This window comes from Heterodontus francisci, chromosome 27 (genome assembly GCF_036365525.1).
Source record: "Heterodontus francisci isolate sHetFra1 chromosome 27, sHetFra1.hap1, whole genome shotgun sequence".
In the NCBI taxonomy this organism is placed as follows: domain Eukaryota; kingdom Metazoa; phylum Chordata; class Chondrichthyes; order Heterodontiformes; family Heterodontidae; genus Heterodontus; species Heterodontus francisci.
This window is the reverse complement of record NC_090397.1, coordinates 44,184,345-44,205,914: the sequence shown is the minus strand read 5'-3', so window position 1 is coordinate 44,205,914 and position 21,570 is coordinate 44,184,345. Positions and strand designations below refer to the sequence as shown.

At 40.8% G+C, this 21,570-nt stretch overlaps 1 protein-coding gene across 1 annotated transcript in view; it reads left to right on the top strand.

Annotated features, from left to right (window-relative positions):
• Window positions 1-21,149, top strand: part of LOC137384775 (lysine-specific demethylase RSBN1L-like) — a 69,492-nt gene extending 48,343 nt beyond the window's left edge. Inside the window, exons 4-7 of the mRNA XM_068059229.1 lie at window positions 943-1,085; window positions 15,618-15,785; window positions 19,072-19,180; window positions 19,917-21,149. Of these exons, the coding sequence (XP_067915330.1) occupies window positions 943-1,085; window positions 15,618-15,785; window positions 19,072-19,180; window positions 19,917-20,411 (915 nt within the window). The 3' untranslated portion in view covers window positions 20,412-21,149. The remainder of the gene's footprint in view (window positions 1-942; window positions 1,086-15,617; window positions 15,786-19,071; window positions 19,181-19,916) is intronic.
• The last annotated feature ends 421 nt before the right edge of the window (window positions 21,150-21,570 follow it).

Below are 21,570 nucleotides of genomic sequence, written 5' to 3'. Positions count from 1 at the left end.
ACACACAGGTGGGTGGGGCTAATATCCAAATTTGTGCCTAATGAAATAACAATGAGTGCTCGGCGATGGCAAAGGTAAACTACACAGCAACCAGTCAACATGAACACAACTTAATTCAATTTCGCCAACGACTTTGGTTTTGGGTTGGATAGTTGACTATTTAGTTGAACAGTATAGTGGGTGGCAGGAGAAAAGAGAAGGTTGGGTTGAAAAACATCCACTATGTAACAACAAAAAATAGGAAATAACACCTTCGACAATTTGAACCCAGTCAATATGAGGTGTGTCCGCCATTGCTATCCAGGTAATTGCTAGTCTTTTTCTAAATGCAAAAGCGATGTGCACTCAGTATTTGAACTATTTGCTCAAATTTTTTTATTTTGTATTTAACCAATTTGTAACTTAACATTAGATTAATTTGCAAAGTTGGAATAACAAGAGCTTGATTTATGCATGCACAATAAAATTAATGGAGTATTGTAACCATTGCAGAAATTCCAAAATTTATAGTAATACAGACATGGTTGAAAAATGCACAAAAGTTCTAAAGATTAAAATATTTTGACTTCCAAAAAAAATCGTAACACATTTTGTTACTTTGAAAAAAAATTGGATTCTTTTACTTTGAAATTGCATTTGTAAATTATTATCTTTGGTTCCCCTACAGAAGAATAGCACACATTTGCTTCCAGTGCAAAAATATCTTGGTTTCATTTTTTTGTGGTCTTTAAAACATTTCAAGTGCTAGCTTTGATGCTTGAATTGTAGATCTGTCCTTTCAAATAAAGATGAATTTACAATTGTCATTCAATATTACAACTACTTTGAAAGACATCTGCAGGAATTTGGTTGATCTTGTAAATCTACTGCACTAGAGCAGTTTTGATGAGCATGCATGTATATAATTTAAAAACAAATTTAAATCTTTTTTTCTGCCAATAGCGTACGTTACCATGGGGATCACTTTCTAGTCTCAAACTTAAGTGCCGTAAAGAAAGTGATGATGGCCCTATTATGTGGGTTCGTCCAGGAGAACAGGTGATCCCTATAGCAGACATGCCCAAATCACCTTTTAAACGAAGACGGTAAGTTCAGTGTATTGTTTTCGTCAAACCTCCTTCGCTGTCTCCCAGCTGTTAAGCTTCTACCGCTCATCTGTACCCATTTTCCTTCAGTTGCTAGGCACAGGAATAAGCTGTAAAATCCTTGTGTGCCTTTCAAAAGGAACAAAATGTCCAATTTTCCTCCAGCTTCAAATACCAGAAATCTAATACTGCAGGTAATGAGGGTTAAGTGTCAGAGTTTGGAATCCTAATACATACCATAGGTCCTATGGAACAGATGTGACAACTGCTTTATAGTAGAACATATTCTGATACTGTGTATGTAACCAAACAAAATGCCATTTTGTTCCAGTGAAGCTCATTGTTCTAATGGATGAACTTTGACATCTTAATGTCCCAATTGAATTTTGAATGATCTAAATATTTTTGTCTTTGCTTACCTGCCAGGTATTGCTCTTAGTTTGCCACTCTTTAACTAAATGAATTCTTACTAATATTATAAATTTACTTCGCACCAATTTAAATTTACGTCCTCTGATCCTTGCTTTCCTTTGAAGTGATATTCTGGCTTTACCTTTTATCTGTGCTATTTCTTGTACCTTGATAGGGCCTCCTTTCTTTCAAGATTGTGCAGCATCTCTAATCTTCCCTCCTGAGTGCATTTTCTTTACACTTGAGGTTGGACTTGTTTTTTTAATAGGACGATGTTCAGATGGTACTACTATAGTACTGTGCTGTATGCTTCTCGTCATTGGATCTTTAAAATTGTATAGCTAGAATTGATCAATGCGGTATACAAAACAATACAAAATATGCTGCTCAATCAAGGAAACTGTCTCCTTGAATGCTGTTTTGAAAAGCATTAGGAGAAGGTCGGCAGCTGCATGGCATAAATCCTAGAGCTTAGGTACTGATGGAAAAATAGTTTAAGGACATATACCCTTGTATGAGAAATATGTTCATTTAATAGAAATGCTTAGAATATCTAATTGGAAAAATGACCAATTCAAATAAAAATAATAACTCTTCAGACATCTCAGGCTGGATTTTCCTATTTGCAGCAGTGTTCTGGTGGAGGCTGTCCCTCAAACTTGCTGCAAATTCAACTTGCTATCCATGCAAGCCCAAGCTCTGACTGGGGTTCCACCACCAAGTTGCAGCCTGCCATTGCCACAGAGGAACATTTGAATGGTGCTGCTGCAAGCAAACAAACGTTAAGAGATCTTAAAGGGACAGAAGAACCCCAAAGATTGCTGCTTTAAAGCCTATAAAAATAAGTGGCTGGGGAACAGAATTGTGGGGAAGAGAAGGTTTCTACCAAGCCTTTCCATCCATTTCTGGAGATTGGGGCCATCATTGTTGCTAACCTTGCACCAGGCAGTCCTAGGGAGTGGTGGTAATGGCAGACAGGAGTTAAATGGGACAAAAGGCATGGGGGTGTGGGGAGGGAGGAGAGACAGCAAAGCGTAGCCTTACTATCTGATTTTAGAAAGAAAAGAGGAGGAAAATTCAGCCTGTTTTTTCAGTGGGGCCTGATCTCTCATAATAGGATATATCATTACTCTGTACTGTTGCTGGAAACCATGACACATTTTTATGGAGATACAAAATTTGGAGGGCGCTAACTGCCAAAAATGTCTGCCCCTGTTCTCCTGTCACTTATCAATGCCAGGATACAGGACTACTAATTCTCTCTTGTTCAAGCAATGGAATGCTTTTGGGTTTGGAAGTTGTTCCAGCTTCTGTAACGCAAGTGGTCCAAGATATGAGGATTTTGGTTGAATCTTGGGCTCTGCAGATTCTGTAGTGGAAAAAGAAACATTTGAATATCTAATTGCTTGTTAAGTGTTTCACCACAACATACATTGCCATCTGGGAAAGTTAGAAATAGTCAATGGTGTGTGCTTATGCTTGATTGTGTTAGTGAAGCTTTTGGACCTTGCCAGATGGCAATGCAATGTCAATCCTTATACCGTGCCATTTGATAAATATGTAGTAGTATCTTAATAGAAATTGTCTATTCTATGTGTTACTTGTAAATTGCATGTTTGTTGCCATCTGTAATGACTATAAAATGCCACAATTCTGACTTTTGATTCAGGAACCCTTTTCCTTGATAATTTGTAGCTTGAAGTACTGATTAATTTGTTCAGTGTTATGTTTGGCTTCATAAACACTGATTAATTAACTTGTGAGGAAAGACTTAAGTTTTTACAAGTGATGCAATCACGAAGTGGTTTTTGTTCACACAGTTCCTAGTCTCCCCTCTAGTGCCTAGATGAATACATTACATCCCTCCTCTCCTATAAGACAGACTGACTTTTTTTTTAAAAAAGCCAATCTTCCTAAAATATAATTTGCAAATTTTTATATATTATCTATCTTTCGGGTAGAAAAGGTGTCTTGTTCCTGAAAGATGGAATATAAATCTGTGATGCTTGATTCTGAATATTGTTTAGATTATCAGGTTCATAACCATTAAAATCAGTATTGTGTTCCATGAGCATGACTTAAGTTTCTGATGCAACTTTTTTGATAATTTGGATATCTCTTAGCAGTTAGCGTGAAACCAATTAATGTAAATTAAAGAGTAGTCAGGAAATGGGTAGGTGGTGGCGTAGTGGTATTATCACTGGACTAGTAATCCAGAGACCCAGGGTATTTCTCTGGGGACATGGGCTCGAATCCCACCACAGCAGAAGGTGGAATTTGAATTTAATTAATAAATCTGGAATTAAAAGCTAGTCTAATGATGGCCATGAAACCATTGTCGATTGTTGTAAAAACCCATCTGGTTCACTAATGTCCTTTAGGGAAGGAAATCTGCTGTCCTTACCTGGTCTGGCCGATATGTGACTCCAGACCCACAGCAATGTGGTTAACTCTTACATGCCCTCTGAAATGGCCTAGCAAGCCACTCAGTTGTACCTAACCGCTACGAAGTCAATAAAAAGGAATGAAACTGGACGGACCACCCGGCATCGACCTAGGCTCCGGAAACGACAACGGCAAACCCAGCCCTGTCGACCCTGCAAAGTCCTCCTTACTAACATCTGGGGGCTTGTGCCAAAGTTGGGAGAGCTGTCCCACAGGCTAGTCAAACAACAGCCTGACATAGTCATACTCACGGAATCATACCTGACAGACAATGTCCCAGACACTGCAATCACTATCCCTGGGTATGTCCTGTGCCACCGGCAGGACAGACCCAGCAGAGGTGGCAGCACAGTGGTATACAGTAGGGAGGGAGTTTCCCTGGGAATCCTCAACATCGACTCCGGATCCCATGAAGTCTCATGGCATCAGGTCAAACATGGACAAGGTAACCTCCTACTGATTACCACCTAACGCCCTCCCTCAGCTGATGACTCAGTCCTCTACCCTGTTGAACACCACTTGGAGGAAGCACTGAGGGTGGCGAGGGCAAAAAATGTACTCTGGGTGGGGGACTTCAATGTCCATCACCAAGAGTGGCTCGGTAGCACCACTACTGACCAAGTTGGCCAAGTCCTAAAAGGCATAGCTGCTGGACTGGGTCTGCGGCAGGTGGTGGGGGAACCAACACGAGGGAAAAACATACTTGACCTCGTCCTCACTAATCTGCCTGCTGCAGATGCTTCTGTCCATGACTGTATTGGTAGGAGTGACCACTGCACAGTCCTTGTGGAGACGAAGTCCCGCCTTCACATTGAGGATACCGTCCATAGTGTTGTGTGGCACTATCACCGTGCTAAATGGGATAGATTTCGAACAGATCTAGCAATGCAAAACTGGGCATCCATGAGACGCTGTGGGCCATCAGCAGCAGCAAAATTGTACTCAACCACAATCTGTAACCTCATGGCTCAGCATATCTCCCACTCTACCATTACCATCAAGCCAGGAGACCAACCCTGGTTCAATGAAGAGTGCAGGAGGGCATGCCAGGAGCAGCACCAGGCATACCTCAAAATGAGGTGTCAACCTGATGAAGCTACAACATAGGACTATCTGCGTGCCAAACTGCGTAAGCAGCATGCGATAGACAGAGCTAAGCGATCCCATAACCAACGGATCAGATCTAAGCTCTGCAGTCCTGCCACATCCAGCTGTGAATGGTGGTGGACAATTAAACAACTAACTGGAGGAGGTGGCTCCACAAATATCCCCATCCTCAATGATGGGGGAGCCCAGCACATGAGTGCGAAAGATAAGGCAAAAGCATTTGCAACAATCTTCAGCCAGAAGTGCCGAGTTGATCCATCTCAGCCTCTTCCTGAAGTCCCCAGCATCACAGATGCCAGACTTCAGCCAATTCGATTCATTCCACGTGATATCAACAAACAACTGAAGGCACTGGATACTGCAAAAGCTATGGGCCCTGACAATATTCCGGCAATAGTACTGAGGACCTGTGCTCCAGAACGTGCCGCGCCCCTAGCCAAGCTGTTCCAGTACAGCTACAACACTGGCATCTACCCAGCAATGTGGAAAATTGCCCAGGTATGTCCTGTAAACAAAAAGCAGGACAAATCCAACCTGACCAATTACTGCCCCATCAGCCTACTCTCAATCATCAGTAAAGAGATGGAAGGTGTCATCAACAGTGCCATCAAGCGGCACTTGGTTAGCAATAACCTGGTCAGTGACGCTCAGTTTGGATTCCGCCAGGGCCACTCCGCTCCTGACCTCATTACAGCCTTGGTTCAAACATGGACAAAAGAGCTGAACTCAAGAGGTGAGGTGTGAGTGACTGCCCTTGGCATCAAGGCAGCATTTGACCGAGTATGGCATCAAGGAGCCCTAGCAAAACTGAGATCAATGGGAATCAGGAGGAAAACCCTCCGCTGGCTGGAGTCATACCTAGCGCAAAGCAAGATGGTTGTGGTTGTTGGAGGTCAATCACCTAAGCTCCAGGATGTCACTGCAGCAGTTCCTCAGGGTAGTGTCCTAGGCCCAACCATCTTCAGCTGCTTCATCAATGACCTCTCTTCAATCATAAGGTCAGGAGTGGGGATGTTTGCGGATGATTGCACAATGTTCAGCACCATTCGTGACTCCTCAGATACTGAAGCAGTCCCTGTAGAAATGCAGCAAGACCTGGACAATATCCAGGCTTGGGCTGATAAGTGGCAAGTAACATTCACGCCACACAATTGCCTGGCAATGACCATCTCCAGCAAGAGAGAATCTAACCATCTCCCCATGACATTCAACAGCATTACCATCGCTGAATCCCCCACTATCAACATCCTAGGGGTTACCATTGACCAGAAACTGAACTGGAGTAGCCATATATATACCGTGGCTACAAGAGCATGTCAGAGGCTAGAAATCCTGCAGCGAGTAACTCACCTTCTGACTCCCCAAAGCCTGTCCACCATCTACAAGGCACAAGTCAGGAGTGTGATGGAATACTCTCCACTTGCCTGGATGGGTGCAGCTCCAACAACACTCAAGAAGCTCGACACCATCCAGGACAAAGCAGCCGCTTGATTGGCACCCCATCTACAAACATTCACTCCCTCCACCACCAACGCACAGTGGCAGCAGTGTGTACCATCTACAAGATTCACTGCAGCAATGCACCAAGGTTCCTTAGACAGCATCTTCCAAACCCGTGACCTCTACCAACTAGAAGGACAAGGGCAGCAAATGCATGGGAACACCATCACCTGCAGGTTCCCCTCCACGTCACACACCATCCTGACTTGGAACTATATCGCCGTTCCTTCACTGTCACTGGGTCAAAATCCTGGAACTCCCTTCCTAACAGCACTGTGGGTATACCTACCCCAAATGGACTGCAGCGGTTCAAGAAGGCAGCTCACCACCACTTTCTCGAGGGCATTTAGGGATGGGCAATAAATGCTGGCCTGGCCAGCGTTGCCCACATCCCATGAATGAATTAAAAAAAAAAAAAGTTTGCGGATATTTTATTCACTTATTTCTCAGCAAGATGTGTCCTTAACTTTGGTTTCACTGGTTTGGACGTGGTATTTCAATCCCATTTATTTTTGCCTTGGCTTCAAGATCTTTCTCCCTGATCTTATCTTTTCACTCGTTAAGCATTCTCTCCTTGCCCTGTGCCTCTAAGCATATATTGCCCTCTTTGTCCCCACTCCACCTCTTACTACCTGCTTACTATTTACATGCAAGTAGAAGATTTTTGGCTTTCCTTTTATGTTGACTGCCATTCTATTCTCACATTCTTTGCCAGTTTTATTTTCTCTGCTTTCAACTATTGTATTTGGCCTGGTCCTCACTTGAAGAATTCACCTGACATGAATCTTAAACCTTTTTTTGTTGTTTCATCATAATCGCTATCTCCCTTGTCATTCCAAGGTGCCCTGTTTTTGGTGCCCCTACCTTTCGCCCTTGTTGGAATATACCTAGCCTTGTCTATTATGTCTTTGCATAGTGACACATGCTTGTGTTGTTGGGGTTCTTGAGAGAGATTGAGAAACAAGATGCAATGTGTAAGACCATCTGAGTCTTCAGTTATACCACTATCATGCAACTTTTTTAGCCTTGCCTCAATTTTCTTTAGACAAAATGGTATCTTACAATGAGAGCAATAACAAACTTGTCAATATGCAATTTAACCTCCTTGCCCTTCAACTTGCCTACACCGTTAAATACTTCAGATAATTTTCTGCAAAGAATATCCTCCAATTTAGTTGTATTGATGCTGTGTATTGTTGAAGGTAGACTAATGTGTTAATGCTTCAGTTTTAAATAGTTCTTTAGTAGTACAGAACTTGAGTATTGCTGAAAATAGAGACATGTCGAAGCTTTTCGTCTTGCACTCATCAGGACAATCGCAATAATAACCAATGTAAGGGAAAACAACTTATACTGCATGAGAAGAGTGCTGATTGATTGGCAGTTGAACTCTGGTAGAGGCATTGCCATGGTGAATGCACCAGTTTATGGTGACTGACCGTTAACTACCAAGCTTTGTTTAAAATTTAAACCAGGCAGCTTGACTCTGGTCAAGGCATTGCCCTGAGGAATGAACCAGCGAATGGCTGTCACTTATTTTGTTCAGCTGAAATAGGAGCAATGATTGTACATATTCTTTCTGTCTGCAAAGAACTGGGCACTGTGTATTAATCCGGTTTCCTCCCACATGTCAAAGACTTGCAGGTTGATAGGTAAATTGGCCATTAGCAATTGCCCCTAGTATAGGTAGGTGGTAGGGAAATATAGGGACAGGTGGGGATGTGGTAGGAATATGGAATTAGTGTAGGATTAGTATAAATGGGTGGTTGATGGTCGGCACAGACTCGGTGGGCCGAAGGGCCTGTTTCAGTGCTGTATCTCTAAACTAAACTCAACTAAACTAATATATGTAGCCTCCAGTGTGCACAAATGCACCACACTGCAAGCCCTACTGACTATCTTAAATTGGTTGTCAGTGTAATTTTTAGCACACTGGATTATTTAGCAAAGGTTGTCCAATCGCAGAATCACATCTAATGTTGGACACTGTGTTTTGAGTTTTGCAAACATGGGCTGGTTGGGTACGGCCCGTTCCTTGCCCCTGGCAACTTTTAGAATAACTTCCAAGTTCTGATGTTCCCTACTTAACCACATTTGAATTGCATCTTTAACTTGCTGCAGAAGTTTGAAAGGTTAAAACTGGGTTTCTGAGACTTCTACAAGGCCTCTGGACTTATCTTTCTTTTGGAAAACAGACTGGAACTTCATCCCCCGGTAGTTTGTGCCAGTATATCTTAGTTTTAAAATTGCAGTGAAAATCACAAATTAAAGCACACAAACATCATGTGCCCAAATAAAATAAATAAATCCACACACAGACAGAAAAGAGTAGTACGTGCGTTTAAAGGAAGGGAAACAAATAAATCAATTATGTCAACGATTCCAATTCTCCTTTTTTCAAATGTCTTGCAACAACTATAATTAGAAACTAAAGGAAAAAGATAAACTCTCATAAAGCAGACAAACTCCAAGAGGATATGCAGCAGCCTTTCACAGTCATTCTTTGACAGGTATTCTGAACTAGCTCATGTGCGTCCCCTTTTCTGAGGCCCATAGCCCTAGTTACCAGATGCCTCAAACCATTCTCCATCCCTCTGGTAGGGCTGAGTAAATCCCTGAGTTTAATGCATGGTCTATCCTAGTCTCGCACTCTGACCGTAAAACCTGGTAGGCGGCCTTAACATCGTCTCGCTCCTGCTCAACTTTGCTACACCTCTGCTTCAATAGTCTCTCATCAGACTTCCTCTTTTCCCTTTCCCTTGATATATCCACACAATATTCCTTCAGGAACTCCACTCTTCCAGCCCACCGACCTGTCTCTTCTATATGTCTGGGTCGTTCTTCCCCTCGTTTACCCCTTTTTGTAATTGACTTTGTCCTGTCAACTATGGCACACCTATCATCCTTTCCTTTCCTTAATTTACCCATTTCTAACTCCGATTGTCTACACTTTTCCTCCTGCTGCTTACACTTAGCCTGATACGCTGACAGCTAGGCTGCTTTCATTTGTCTGTCTTTACATTGGACCCCTGCATCTACTGTTCTGCCTCACCAACAGGGTCATCTGAAATCCGTACAACCCGGACCCACCCTATAAATTTCACTATTGCCAAACAAAGCAACTTAGAAAGCAATGATTTCTAATAACTTAAACACTCCTCTTTATCATAGCTTCTTCTAGCTGCTTTTTCTTTTAACTTACACAGATTTAATACAACTTTGCTCAGAGATGCTTCTCACACATTCACATTTACCATTTAACAACTTCCGAACACAGAGACCAAACACCAACATAGACTCGCTCGCACACACACACGCACCCACATTTTCCTCCTTTTGTCCTTTCAACAGCATTCTAGACTACTGTGGTATATCCAATGTAATTCCTACCAATCGTTTTCTGAAACTTGTTTCTATCTCTGAATTTGTTTCTGGACTCAGTTAATTTGTTTCTGCTTTGGGGAATGTTTGTGGACTCGCCAGCAGAGTCCCATATAAGAATTGATTCTGATTCGAATTGCGTTATCCTACTGATATTTCTTTTGGCCTTTCCAGCATGCTGTTTGTGCTTCTGGGGGTCATTAGATTTTCACTCACCTTTTTTTCATTTTACTGATCAAATTTTCATCATCTGCTATAAACCTGGTAAGGGACCCCCACCCGGTTCGCAATCTTGGCGTTCTGCACTCTTGGTCATTTCTGTCAGAGTGTGGTCTGCCCAAGCGGTATTGACCTACGGGATAGGTGTATGGTCCAATGGGATATTGTTTAAATCTCATGTGCAGCTCGACCTCTTGTGAAGGTCTGCTTTGCGGTTTTAGCGCGGTCTCCCGTGCGGTAATGGCCTTCGGGATACCTCTAAATCCCCTGCGCGGCTTCACCTACTATGTGGCTCTCCATTGCGGCTTTCTCAGCACAGTTACAGGAGGTTTACTTGCCTAGCTGTTTCTTTAATTACATCATCTCCCATCTACTATCTTCCCTAATCTCATCCTGCCTTGATCATAAAATCACCTCATCATGTTATTCATGTGATTCCCTGTGTCTCTCCCCTGAGCTCATTTACCTCTTGCTTAGATTATTCATGTGCTTCTCTGTGTCTCACAGGCCAGCTTTTCTCAAGTTTCAGGGGCCTAAGTTTTATGGCAAATATTCCATGATCCCCATACACCAATCTCCCCAACACTGGGTTTGTCAATAATATTCTGTAGACAACTGAAATCAATGACGACTTGAAGTGGTTCACGCTTGAAAATATACTACTGTCATCAGCTCAGTGGTTGCCAAACTGGTGTTCTTTTGTAGTGAATAGGCACACACGATCTTTTAGAGCTGCTTGTAAGTTTCAAAAACTTATGGTTTTTGCCTGTTTGTCACTGTGTTTCTACATAGTGTCACTGCTAGTGTAGAGGTCTGCGATTGGATGACTGAACAGGAAGAAGTGATTTTGTTTTCCACTTGGATGACATTCTTTCTTCTTCGCCACATAATTACCAGTGTGAGGATAATTTCCACTATAACACATATATGATTGAAGTTGACTTGGCAATTCCTATTTGTTGCTTGTTGACGTTAAGCATGTGCAGAAAGCATTTAAAGATTTATTCTTGGTTTGCTTGTGAATTGATTTGTACTGTACTTGACTTGGGAGGGAACGATCAGTGAAGGTTTTCTTACACTTAATATAGTCTGATCATTTCCAGTATCAGTAAATATGTCAAACATATCTTGCAAAAGTTCTCCAGAATGCAAAAGCAAAGCCTTACTTTGTATGGTATTGATAATTGAAACCTGTCAGCACATTTGAATTGTTTTACTCATTTTGTCCACCTTGAAAAGACAGAAGTAGGATCATTCTATATGACAATGTAGGTATAGGAGGCACTGGCAAGGCAGTATTATTAGTGTCATTGTATTGCATCAGTCTATATAACATATGGCATACTCTAGATCTCTGGTTATTAATTCATTGCATACTTATACAGGCCTCTAGCTCAGCAAAATCTGCATACGCTAAGGAGTTAATCATATTTCTGTCAAAGAACTCCACAAGCCCCTTTTCATATAATTGAACTAGCCTCTTTATAAACATGGTTCGCAGAAAAAGTCCTTAATTGTTAGAAGTGGTAGTTTTAGTTAGACAGTAAATGTGTGATTTTTGTTCCAACAGAAGACTCCTAGTTGCCCTTCTAGAGCCTGGATCTACTAATTGTTCCTATATAAATTGCAGCTATTTTGACTTAATACTGTAAATATGTTGTTTTGTTTTCACTAGCTAAGGGATTTCATTTGGTTTTTAAAAGTAGTGTTATTTTAAATTGTTTTTTTAAACTACAGTTGATCTGTGTTTACAGTAATACAAACATCTGAAGTTTGCAGTTAAAAGTTGGGAGTTTGGAGGGGAGTGGTATATGGGGCTTACATATACTAATGTGCCTATTCACAGCATGAATGGTTAATGCATAGGTACTGATTAGTATACATCAGCATTGCTGGGTGGCAGTGAGGGGGAAAGAAATGTCATGCATAGAGTTCAAATGGCCATCTTTGCTTTGGGTTTAGCACTTATTTATTCTCTTAGTTCATTAATAAATGAAGATGCAACTTTGCTAACAGATTGTATATGTGTTTCTCTTTTCTCCCCTGCCTTCCATACCTGCAGGACATTCTCCCTGGGGGGGGGGTGGGGTGGGGGGTGTGAACTGCCAGTGGTAGTGGTCCACAGTGGTACCAATGACATAGGTAAGAAGAGGGATGAGGTCCTGAAAGCAGAATTTAAGGAGTTAGGAAAGAAATTAAAAAGCAGGACCTCAAAAGCAGTAATCTCAGAATTACTCCCAGTGCCACGTGCTAGTGAGCATAGGAATAGGAGGATTAAGTGATTAACATGTAGCTGGAGAATTGGTGCAGGAGGGAGGGCATCAGATTTCTGAGGCATTGGGATTTGTTCTGGGGTAGGTGGGACCTGTGCAAGATGATCGGGTTGCACCTTAGAAGGACCGGGACTAACATCCTCACAGGGAGATTTGTTAGTGTTGTTGGGGAGGGTTTAAACTAAATTAAAAGCAAAATACTGCGGATGCTGGAAATCTGAAACAAAAACAAGAAATGCTGGAATCACTCAGCAGGTCTGGCAGCATCTGTGGAAAGAGAAGCAGAGTTAACGTTTCGGGTCAGTGGTTCCGAAGAAGGGTCACTGGCCCGAAACATTAACTCTGCTTCTCTTTCCACAGATGCTGCCAGACCTGCTGAGTGATTCCAGCATTTCTTGTTTTTGTTTAAACTAAATTGTCAGGGGGTTGGGAACCTAAGAGGGAGTTCAGATTGGAGGGAAGCAAAACTGGTCACAGGAAGTGGAGAAGTAGTAAGCAAAATTGGAAGTAGACGAGACAAAGGCAAACATCAAATAGGATCGGAATGAGGAATAATGTTAAGACAAAGTTGAAGGCACTCTATCTGAATGCACACAGCATTCACAACAAGGCAGATGATGTGAAGGCACAAATAGAGGTAAATGGGTAGGATTTATTTGCCTATATGGAGACGTGATCACAGGATGACCAAGACTGGGAACTGAATATTCGTCATTTAGGAGGGAGAGGCGGAGGGGCAAAAGAAGTGACGTAGCGCTGTTAATCAGGGACTAGATCAGTACATTCTGAGAGGGGATCTTGGATCAAAGGAGCAAGATGTAGAATCGGTTTGGGTGTAGCTAAGAAACAGCAAGGGGCAGCAAGCATTGGTGGGAGTTGTTTATAGGCCACCAAACTGTAGTGGTAATGTTGGGCAGGGTATAAATCAGGAAATTAGAGCTGCATGTAGCAGGGGCAATACAGTAATGGGCAACTTCAATTTGCATATAGATTGGGTAAACCTAATTAGCACTAATGCGGTGGAGGATGAATTCCTGGAGTGTGTACGAGATAGGTTTCTAGAGCAGTATGTTGAAGAACCAACTAGGGATTGGACTATTTTAGATTTAGTAGCATCAACCGCGGCTAACAAAAGAAGTTTGGTCAAAGGAAGTGGCTTATATGATCACCAGAAAAAGTAGTAACCCTGAGGATTGGGAGCAATTTAGAGTCCAACAAAGGAAGACCAAGAAAGGGAAAAGAGATTATGAATGTAAGCTAGCTAGAAACACAAAGGCAGACTGTAAAAGATTCTTTAGGTATGCGAAAAGGAAACTTAACAAGGACGAATGTGGGTCCATTGCAGGCGGAGACAGGAGAGTTTGTGTGGAGAATGAGGAAATGGCGGCGAGAGTAAGAATTATTTTGTGTCCATCTTCAGGGAGGAAGACACAGAAAATCTCCCAGAAATACTAGGGATCCAAGGGACTGGTAAAAATGAGGAACTGAAAGTAATTAGTATCAATAAAGAGGTAGTACTCAAAAATTAATTGGATTGAACGTTGATAAATCCCCTGGACCAGATGAGGTACATTCCCAGGGTATTGAAGGAGATGGCTATAGAGATGGTGGATGCATTGGTACTTACCTTTCAAAATTCTATAGACTCTGGAAGGGTTCCTGCAAACTGGAAATTAGTAAATATAACCCCATTATTTAAGAAGGGAGCGAGAGAGAAAACTGAACTACAGACATTTTAGTTTGATGTCAATTAGGAAAAATGTTTGAATCTATTATAAAGGATGAGATAACTGGTCACTTAGAAAATAAGATTGGGCAGAGTCAACATGGATTTGTGAAAGGGAAATCATGTTTGACAAACGTGTTGGAGTTTTTTGTCGATGTTACTTGTCGCATAGACAAAGGAGAACCAGTGGATGTGGTGCATTTGGATTTTCAGAAGGCTTTTGATAAGGTCCCACACAGGGGGTTAGTAAACAAAATTAGAGCAAATGGGATTGGGGGTAATATACTGCAAGGAAGTGAGAATTAGTTAACACAGAAGCAGAGAGTAGGAATAAATGGGTCATTCTCAGGATGGTAGGCTGTTACTAGTGGGGTACCGCAAGGATCAGTGCTTGGGCCACAGCTGTTTACAATCTATATAAATGATTTGGATGTGGAGACCAATTGTAATATTTCCATATTTGCGGATGACACAAAACTAGGAGGGAATGTATGTTGTGAGGAGGATGCAAGGAGGCTTCAAGAGGCTGTGAATGGACAAGGACATGGCAGATGGAATATAATGCAAATAAGTGTGAAGTGATCCACTTTTGTAGGAAAAATAGAAAGGCAGAGTGTTTCTTAAATGGTGAGAAGTTGGGAAGTGTTGATGTCCAAAGAAACCTGGATGTCCTTATTCATGAGTCACTAAAAGCTAGTACGCAGGTGCAGCAAGCAATTAAGAAGGCAAATGTTATGTTGACCTTCATTGCAAGGGGATTTGAGTACAGGAGTAAAGATGAATTGCTTCAATTGTATAAAGCCTTGGTGAGACTGCACCTAGAGTATTGTGTACAGCTTTGGTCTCCTTTATCTAAGGAAGGACATACTTGCCATAGAGGGAGTGCAATGGTGGTTCACCAGACTAATCCCTGGATGCCGGGATTATTTTAGCAAGAGAGATTGAGGAAAATGGACCTGTATTCTCTAGAATTTCAAAGAATGAGAGGTGATCTCATTGAAACTTAAAAATTCTTACAGGCTGCGACAGGGTAGATGTGGATAGGATTTCCCCCTGGCTGGTGAGTCTAGAATCAGGGGATATAGTCTCAATAAGGGGCAGGCCATTTAAGACTGAGATGAGGAGGAATTTCTTTACTCAGTGATGAATCTGGAATTTTCTCCCCCAGAGGGCTGTGGAAGCTGAATCATTGAGCATGTTCAAGACAGAAATCGATAGATTTCTGAATACTAACGACATCAAGGGATATGGGGATAGTGGGGAAAAATGGCGTAGAGATAGATGTTCAGCCATGATCTGTTTGAATGATGGAGCAGGCGCGACGGGCTGAATGGCCTACTCCTGCTCCTGTTTCCTATGATCCCTTGATGTTTGAATACTTGCAGCTTCTTTGCAAACAACAGAACTCGCTAACAGGATAGAAATAAAGATAGAAAATTTTACATTTAAGCTCTTGTCTGTTTCTTTTAGAACTACCAATGAAATAAAAAATTTGCAATATCTACCTCGTGCAAGTGAGCCACGCGAAATGCTATTTGAGGATAGGACTCGAGCCCATGCTGATCATATTGGACAGGGATTTGAGCGTCAAACTACAGCAGCTGTTGGAGTGTTGAAAGCTGTACAGTGCGGGGATTGGTATGTGAGCTATCCACTTCTGAATGGCTGTTCATTCTGTGCTTTTAATTATAAATGTTGAAAAATGTAGTGTCTTAAGTTACTGATTTAACCAAAATTACTGTTATTTTTTTCTTTCTATCTAATATTACTTTAAACATTTTTGAAGTTTGGTATGAAAGTTTTAGAACATTAAAGAAGGGAAAATGGGTAGTAAAGTTGCTTGTGATTGTGAAAACTTAATTAAATTGCAAGTGTAGCATAATTTCTACACTTGTATCAAATTCAGTCTACAAGGAATACAGTTACATAGACAAACTGTTCATTTGTTGTTATCATTTCTAAAGATTCATTTTTCTTTAAAAACACTTTTAATACTTTTGGACAGGATGAAAATGGAAGAAATGTAATGGCTCCCTAAACAGCTATAAACCTGGTTGCATTGTTGCATGATTTCTCTTTGTGACCGTTTAGTCACAAAGTCCATATTCCTGTTCTTTAAGTGTAAATACTATTATGTTTTTCTCTGATTTCTTTTTGCTGTTCTCAGGAAAAAGTGGTGATAGTCTTAAGAAGTATTATTCCAATTACATTTACATAGAGAGATTAATGATTTGGATAACTGTTTTGTAAAGGTTGAATTAAAGGGGGGGGAAACGGTTTCCTTCAGTGGATAAATGTACTGTAAAGGATGATACTGAGACATGAAAACCAGGAAAGTCCCATGTTTGATCACTGATTTGTATTGAGTGACTGGGCATTTCAATTGTTCTCAGTATCCCTGGGCTAATTGAGGCTGTGGGTAGGAGAAATATAACATGTAAATGACCATCTTTTTGCTTTGTGCTTAAAATTGGATTTTGCACTTTAATGCGCACAGGTAAGTCGAGGTGTTCCTGTTACATTGTTCCACAACTCCATATTGCTTTTTATTGTACGTCCCTGTGTAAACATGTTTTGGGGAGGGAACAGTTTGATGAAACAGCAGTTCCAAGTAGTGGCAGTGGTTAAGAAAGAATAGGTGATGTATTGGCATGTATTCAAACTGTATTAGCATTGGCAGAAGACTTTCTGTAGCTGATACAACCTAGTTTATGAAGTACAGTTGAGTACATAATTTTGCTGACTTCTAATAAACAGGAGCCTTTTGGCTGATTCTGGAACAAATCAGATTTGTTGTATTCAGTGTGTGGAAGCAGCCAAAGTTGTTAATGGACCAATAACATCTGGTGCAATAAAACATTCCTAAATGTTGAAACTCAAAAGAAAAATGGAAAAATGATAAGTCTATCTGATTCTAATAATTTGTAATTTTAAAAAGGGTGCTGAGAGAGAATCATTAATTTGAGTTGAATATTATAACTGTAGATAATCTTTTAATTGTGGAGCACTGAGCCCCGTCCTATCTGAACCCTGGTCATCTGTAGAATGCAACTTGTTGGTCAAATAAACAGACAATGACCTATTCTCGTGTGTTTAAAACAGAAGGTTAAATATTTATTTAACAATCACCCAAAAAGATTGCAACAACACCCACGAACGCATTTGCTCTCACAAGCACACTCAAGAAGAGGTAGATAGAAGGTAAGAGGAGTCAAGAGTTCAAGGTGAAAATGTCTGTTTCAGGAAAACCTGTGGGTTCCTCTCTGGAGATGAGTTTTAAAGTTGCAAGCCTATTTGCTGGGTTGCTGAAGACTTCTGGCAGTTCACTTAGGTTTGAAGGTGATTTTCTTCAGTTTTCACAGGCGGAGGAGTTATTTCGGAGGCACTCTCTTTTCTCTGCTGCAGTTAGCTTTCAGCTTGACTCAGTAGAGTTCAAATGTTAGCTGGAACTGGTCTGTCTGTCTCCCTCCCTCTCTTTCTCTCTTTCTCTCTTCCCCCCCTGGACTTTGTGCTGGAATTCAAGATAGCTTTTGATGACTTGCTGGAGAGACCAGACTGATTTTGATGACTGATGTTCTGAAGTGGACAGACCCCTTTTATTCTTAAACGATTACCTTTAAAAGTAAACTCCTTAAGTGTTAGTTTTACCCATGTGACTTTAGGTTTCAGTTCCTGATGGGCTGTACAATAGCTTTTGATGGCCCCATTTTGATAATAGAGGGCTCTTCACAGTCTGTTGAGGTGAAGGGTAGCTGGAGACGTAGATTCTGGAGGGTGCCTTTGTTTAGCTTGTTTTGTATATAGCTCATATCCATGTATGATGTGCTGTCTCATTCCCATGTAGCTGGGATTAATTGGTTTTAGTAGACATGGAGTTGGTATGGGTTATGTGACTTGTCCTCCATTTTGTTGGCAGCAAATGTACCAGTCTTTTTAAATTCTAATTTTTTTATGATTCCTCTGTTTGTTTATATATTTTCATCACTGCACTTCTCGTGAGCGTGACAATAGATATAGATTTATTTAATTGTGGAGTGCTGAGCCCTGCCCTGTCTGAACCTGGGATCATCATCTGTAGAATGTAACCAGGCATATTGACTAAACTAATATCTCTCTCAACCTGGCGTTTTTCATGATTATTTATAGGAGGCCAGGAGTAAGAAAGTATTGAAAGCTGTATTTGTGGTTACTCATTTCCCTTAGGGAATTTAATTAGGAAGAGTAACAGCATTACAAATTGTGCATTTTCAGTTGAAGGGAACAGCTGAATGGGTAGCACTCCATTTTTCTCACTTCTGTTCTTGTATTTAATGCGGAGAATATCTTCCTCACCTCCCCTTTTAAACCTATTTTTCCAGTGTCCCTTGTGCCATCTCCCAGCCAAGAGGTTAGGTAAGCGACTCCAGTCCTATTAAATTTATAAAGCTGCCTGCTCAGAGGTGCACCGGAATGGACTGCAATGACCAGGGAAACGAGTAAAAACTAAAGATTTAGGAACAGGAAATGATGGCAGGCAGGACGCTTTCACTAAACGAGTAAGTGACTTGTGGAATAAGTGACTTTGGGGTGCCATTGAAATTGAATATAGGTGGGTAGAAACAACAGTTGAATGTATTTTTGGAGAGAACATTGAAGGATATACTCAGAAGGTCAGTAGGTGGAATTAATCTCTGGGTGTGTTACATCTAATGGCATTTACTGATTTGAAAAATATGTGTTCATTCTGAACATCCATTCTTCTCTGTGAAAGTGCACATTTCCACTTGTTGCTACCTACAATAGTAACAGCTGATGTCATGCACTCACCATATGGAGAAGCACAGGCAAGGACTGACATTCAACCACTTTTTCATAACTAATGAAATGAACAATTGTCTAAATACAGCTTAAATTAAACCCAGTAAATAATTCTTTTTTTTTTCAGGTCTGATCAACCCCGTATAACCAAAGATGTGATTTGTTTTCATTCAGAAGACTTCCTAGAGGTGGTGCAGAGGTTACAGTTAGATCTGCATGAACCACCATTGTCTCAGGTAATTCTAGTTAATTCTACTTTATTTAAAACCTAATTTTAAACCTGATGTATGATGCTGTGTGTTTGTTTCTATTAGGCTACTTTTTTGCTTTTCCCTCTGTGGCTGTGGCAGAGCCATTCTGGGTGGGAAACTCTCAAGTTTGATCCCTTGTTTATGACAAGTTTGCTGGGGCAGTGATGCAATATACAGTACTTCTGGCTTGGGGAAGGGAAAAATCTGCCAATGTTCCACCCCTGATTAATCAATATTCCTGATGAAAAATGCATATATGTGGATGGGGAAAATATAGGGCTTGAACAGTACACCAGATTTAGGCAGTGCCTTCCAAGAGGAGAGAAACTGGTTTAAGAAATTGATTCATAATCAATATTCTTATGAAAAATAAATGATACTTGAAGAAAATGTTATGTATCCTGATGTCAGCGATGTAGACTTGCCAGCGAAGTGAGTGACATAGTGTGAGCCACAGAGTACTCCAGATCAATTATAGATTCTTGTCCCCAGAAAGCATTTTGCCATAGTGAAGTGCACTCCATCTGGAGGACAAATTGGGAACTGGCGAAACTCAGGCAGGTGAACCCAAGTGAGCAACCATTTAATTAATTCTAACTACTAGAATGGGAAACGCAGATCATTGATCCCTGTGCATCCGTGTGCCAGCAACTACTGTTTTTGATGTAAATGTAAATATGATTTTCATTGCTTGTACCCTGTTTTCTCATCTTATTTTTAGTGTGTTCAGTGGGTAGATGATGCAAAGCTCAACCAGATACGAAGAGAAGGTATTCGCTATGCTAGAATTCAGCTGTATGACAACGATGTATATTTCATTCCCCGGAACGTTGTACACCAGTTCAAGACTGTCTCTGCAGTATGCAGTTTAGCATGGCATGTGAGGTTGAAACAATATCATCCAGATGCAGGAGAACCACCTATTCAAGAATGTGCTTCTGAACATTCAGAATTGCCACCAGACACCAAGTGCCCAGTTATCAAAATGGAGACTGAGGACAAAAAGCAGGGGGGTGACATTACCTCTGAAGATGCAAGACATCAAGAAGTCAAAATAGAACTTAATATCACAGAACTCCCAAAAATGAAAGTGGAGCCTAAAAGCACTGAATCTCAGTTTGTAACTGAGTCAAAAGACCTAGTGTGTTCAAACGCCCAAACTGACTGTGGAGATGCACAACAGCTACCTTCAGTAAACCCAGATTTGCATGAGTAGCAACAGAACTTTTCTTACTGATATCTGTGTATATTCTTTGGAGCTTTTATTTTTTTTAAATGTACCTTAACAATGGTGTGACGTACAATATATGTTCTTGCTTATGTAAGTTCTATGGGGCAAGCTTGTTACTGTTCTTAAGACTGTTACATGGTAGGACAGAAAAGTACATGTAGCTTTGTAACATTCCTCAGTGCCTGTCCATAACTGTGAAACATAACAGCACTTAAGGGGCAGGTGCACTGTCACACAGCAGGTTAAATGGGAAAAAAGTTTTAAATTACTTTTTTATTTTTAGATAAAAAAGTAGTAGGGGTAGAAGCAGAGTTGACCTCGGCATATACTTTTTGTAAGCTGAGCCAAAATTGTTTCCAAATTCAAGCTTAACCATAGAGCTTATGTCAACCTAGTTGCAAGTTTGAATACTGGTATTTGTCAACACAGTGTAAATACATTTTTTATTATAATTATGTAGTGCGATTTCAAACTAAAATCTGAACCACTTAATAAAGGTTCAGTGTACTTTAATGTTTTTTATATATATAAGTACCAAAACTAGTAGCCTTTGGCTATTTTACACCTACATTATTTTATTTCACCTAATGTAGATGTGACAAAGTTTGTGTAACCGTGCAGACAAATCAGAATTTTCTTTATTTCTCTCCCAGGGGGAGGGGGCGAAGGAAATTGAATGCAAATTATCATATTCTAGATTTTAAAATAAAGGTATTCATTATGTGGTGTTGTCTAAGACACTGAAGTACTAGTACTCCATTGAAGCTAGTTTATAAGGTTCTCTAACTCTTCACTAAGTTTCTGCAAACACTTAATCTTCAAATCAATTGTAGTTTCAATGTCTCTCACAGTGCCAAGCCTTTTCACTAGGCTGTTGTATCTCTCATCTGCAGTTATTTCAAGGGGGGGTGGAGTATATAAGTAGGGAAGTCTTGCTACAGCTGCACAGGGCATTGGTGAGACTGCACCTAGAGTACTGTGTATGGTTTTAGTCACCTTATTTAGGAGGGATATACTTGCATTGAAAGCAATTCAGTGAAGGTTCACTAGACTGACTCCTGGGTTGAGGGATTTGTCTTCCGAGGAAAAGTTGAGCCTAAACTCATTGGAGTTCAGAAGATTGAGAGTTGATTTTATTGAAATG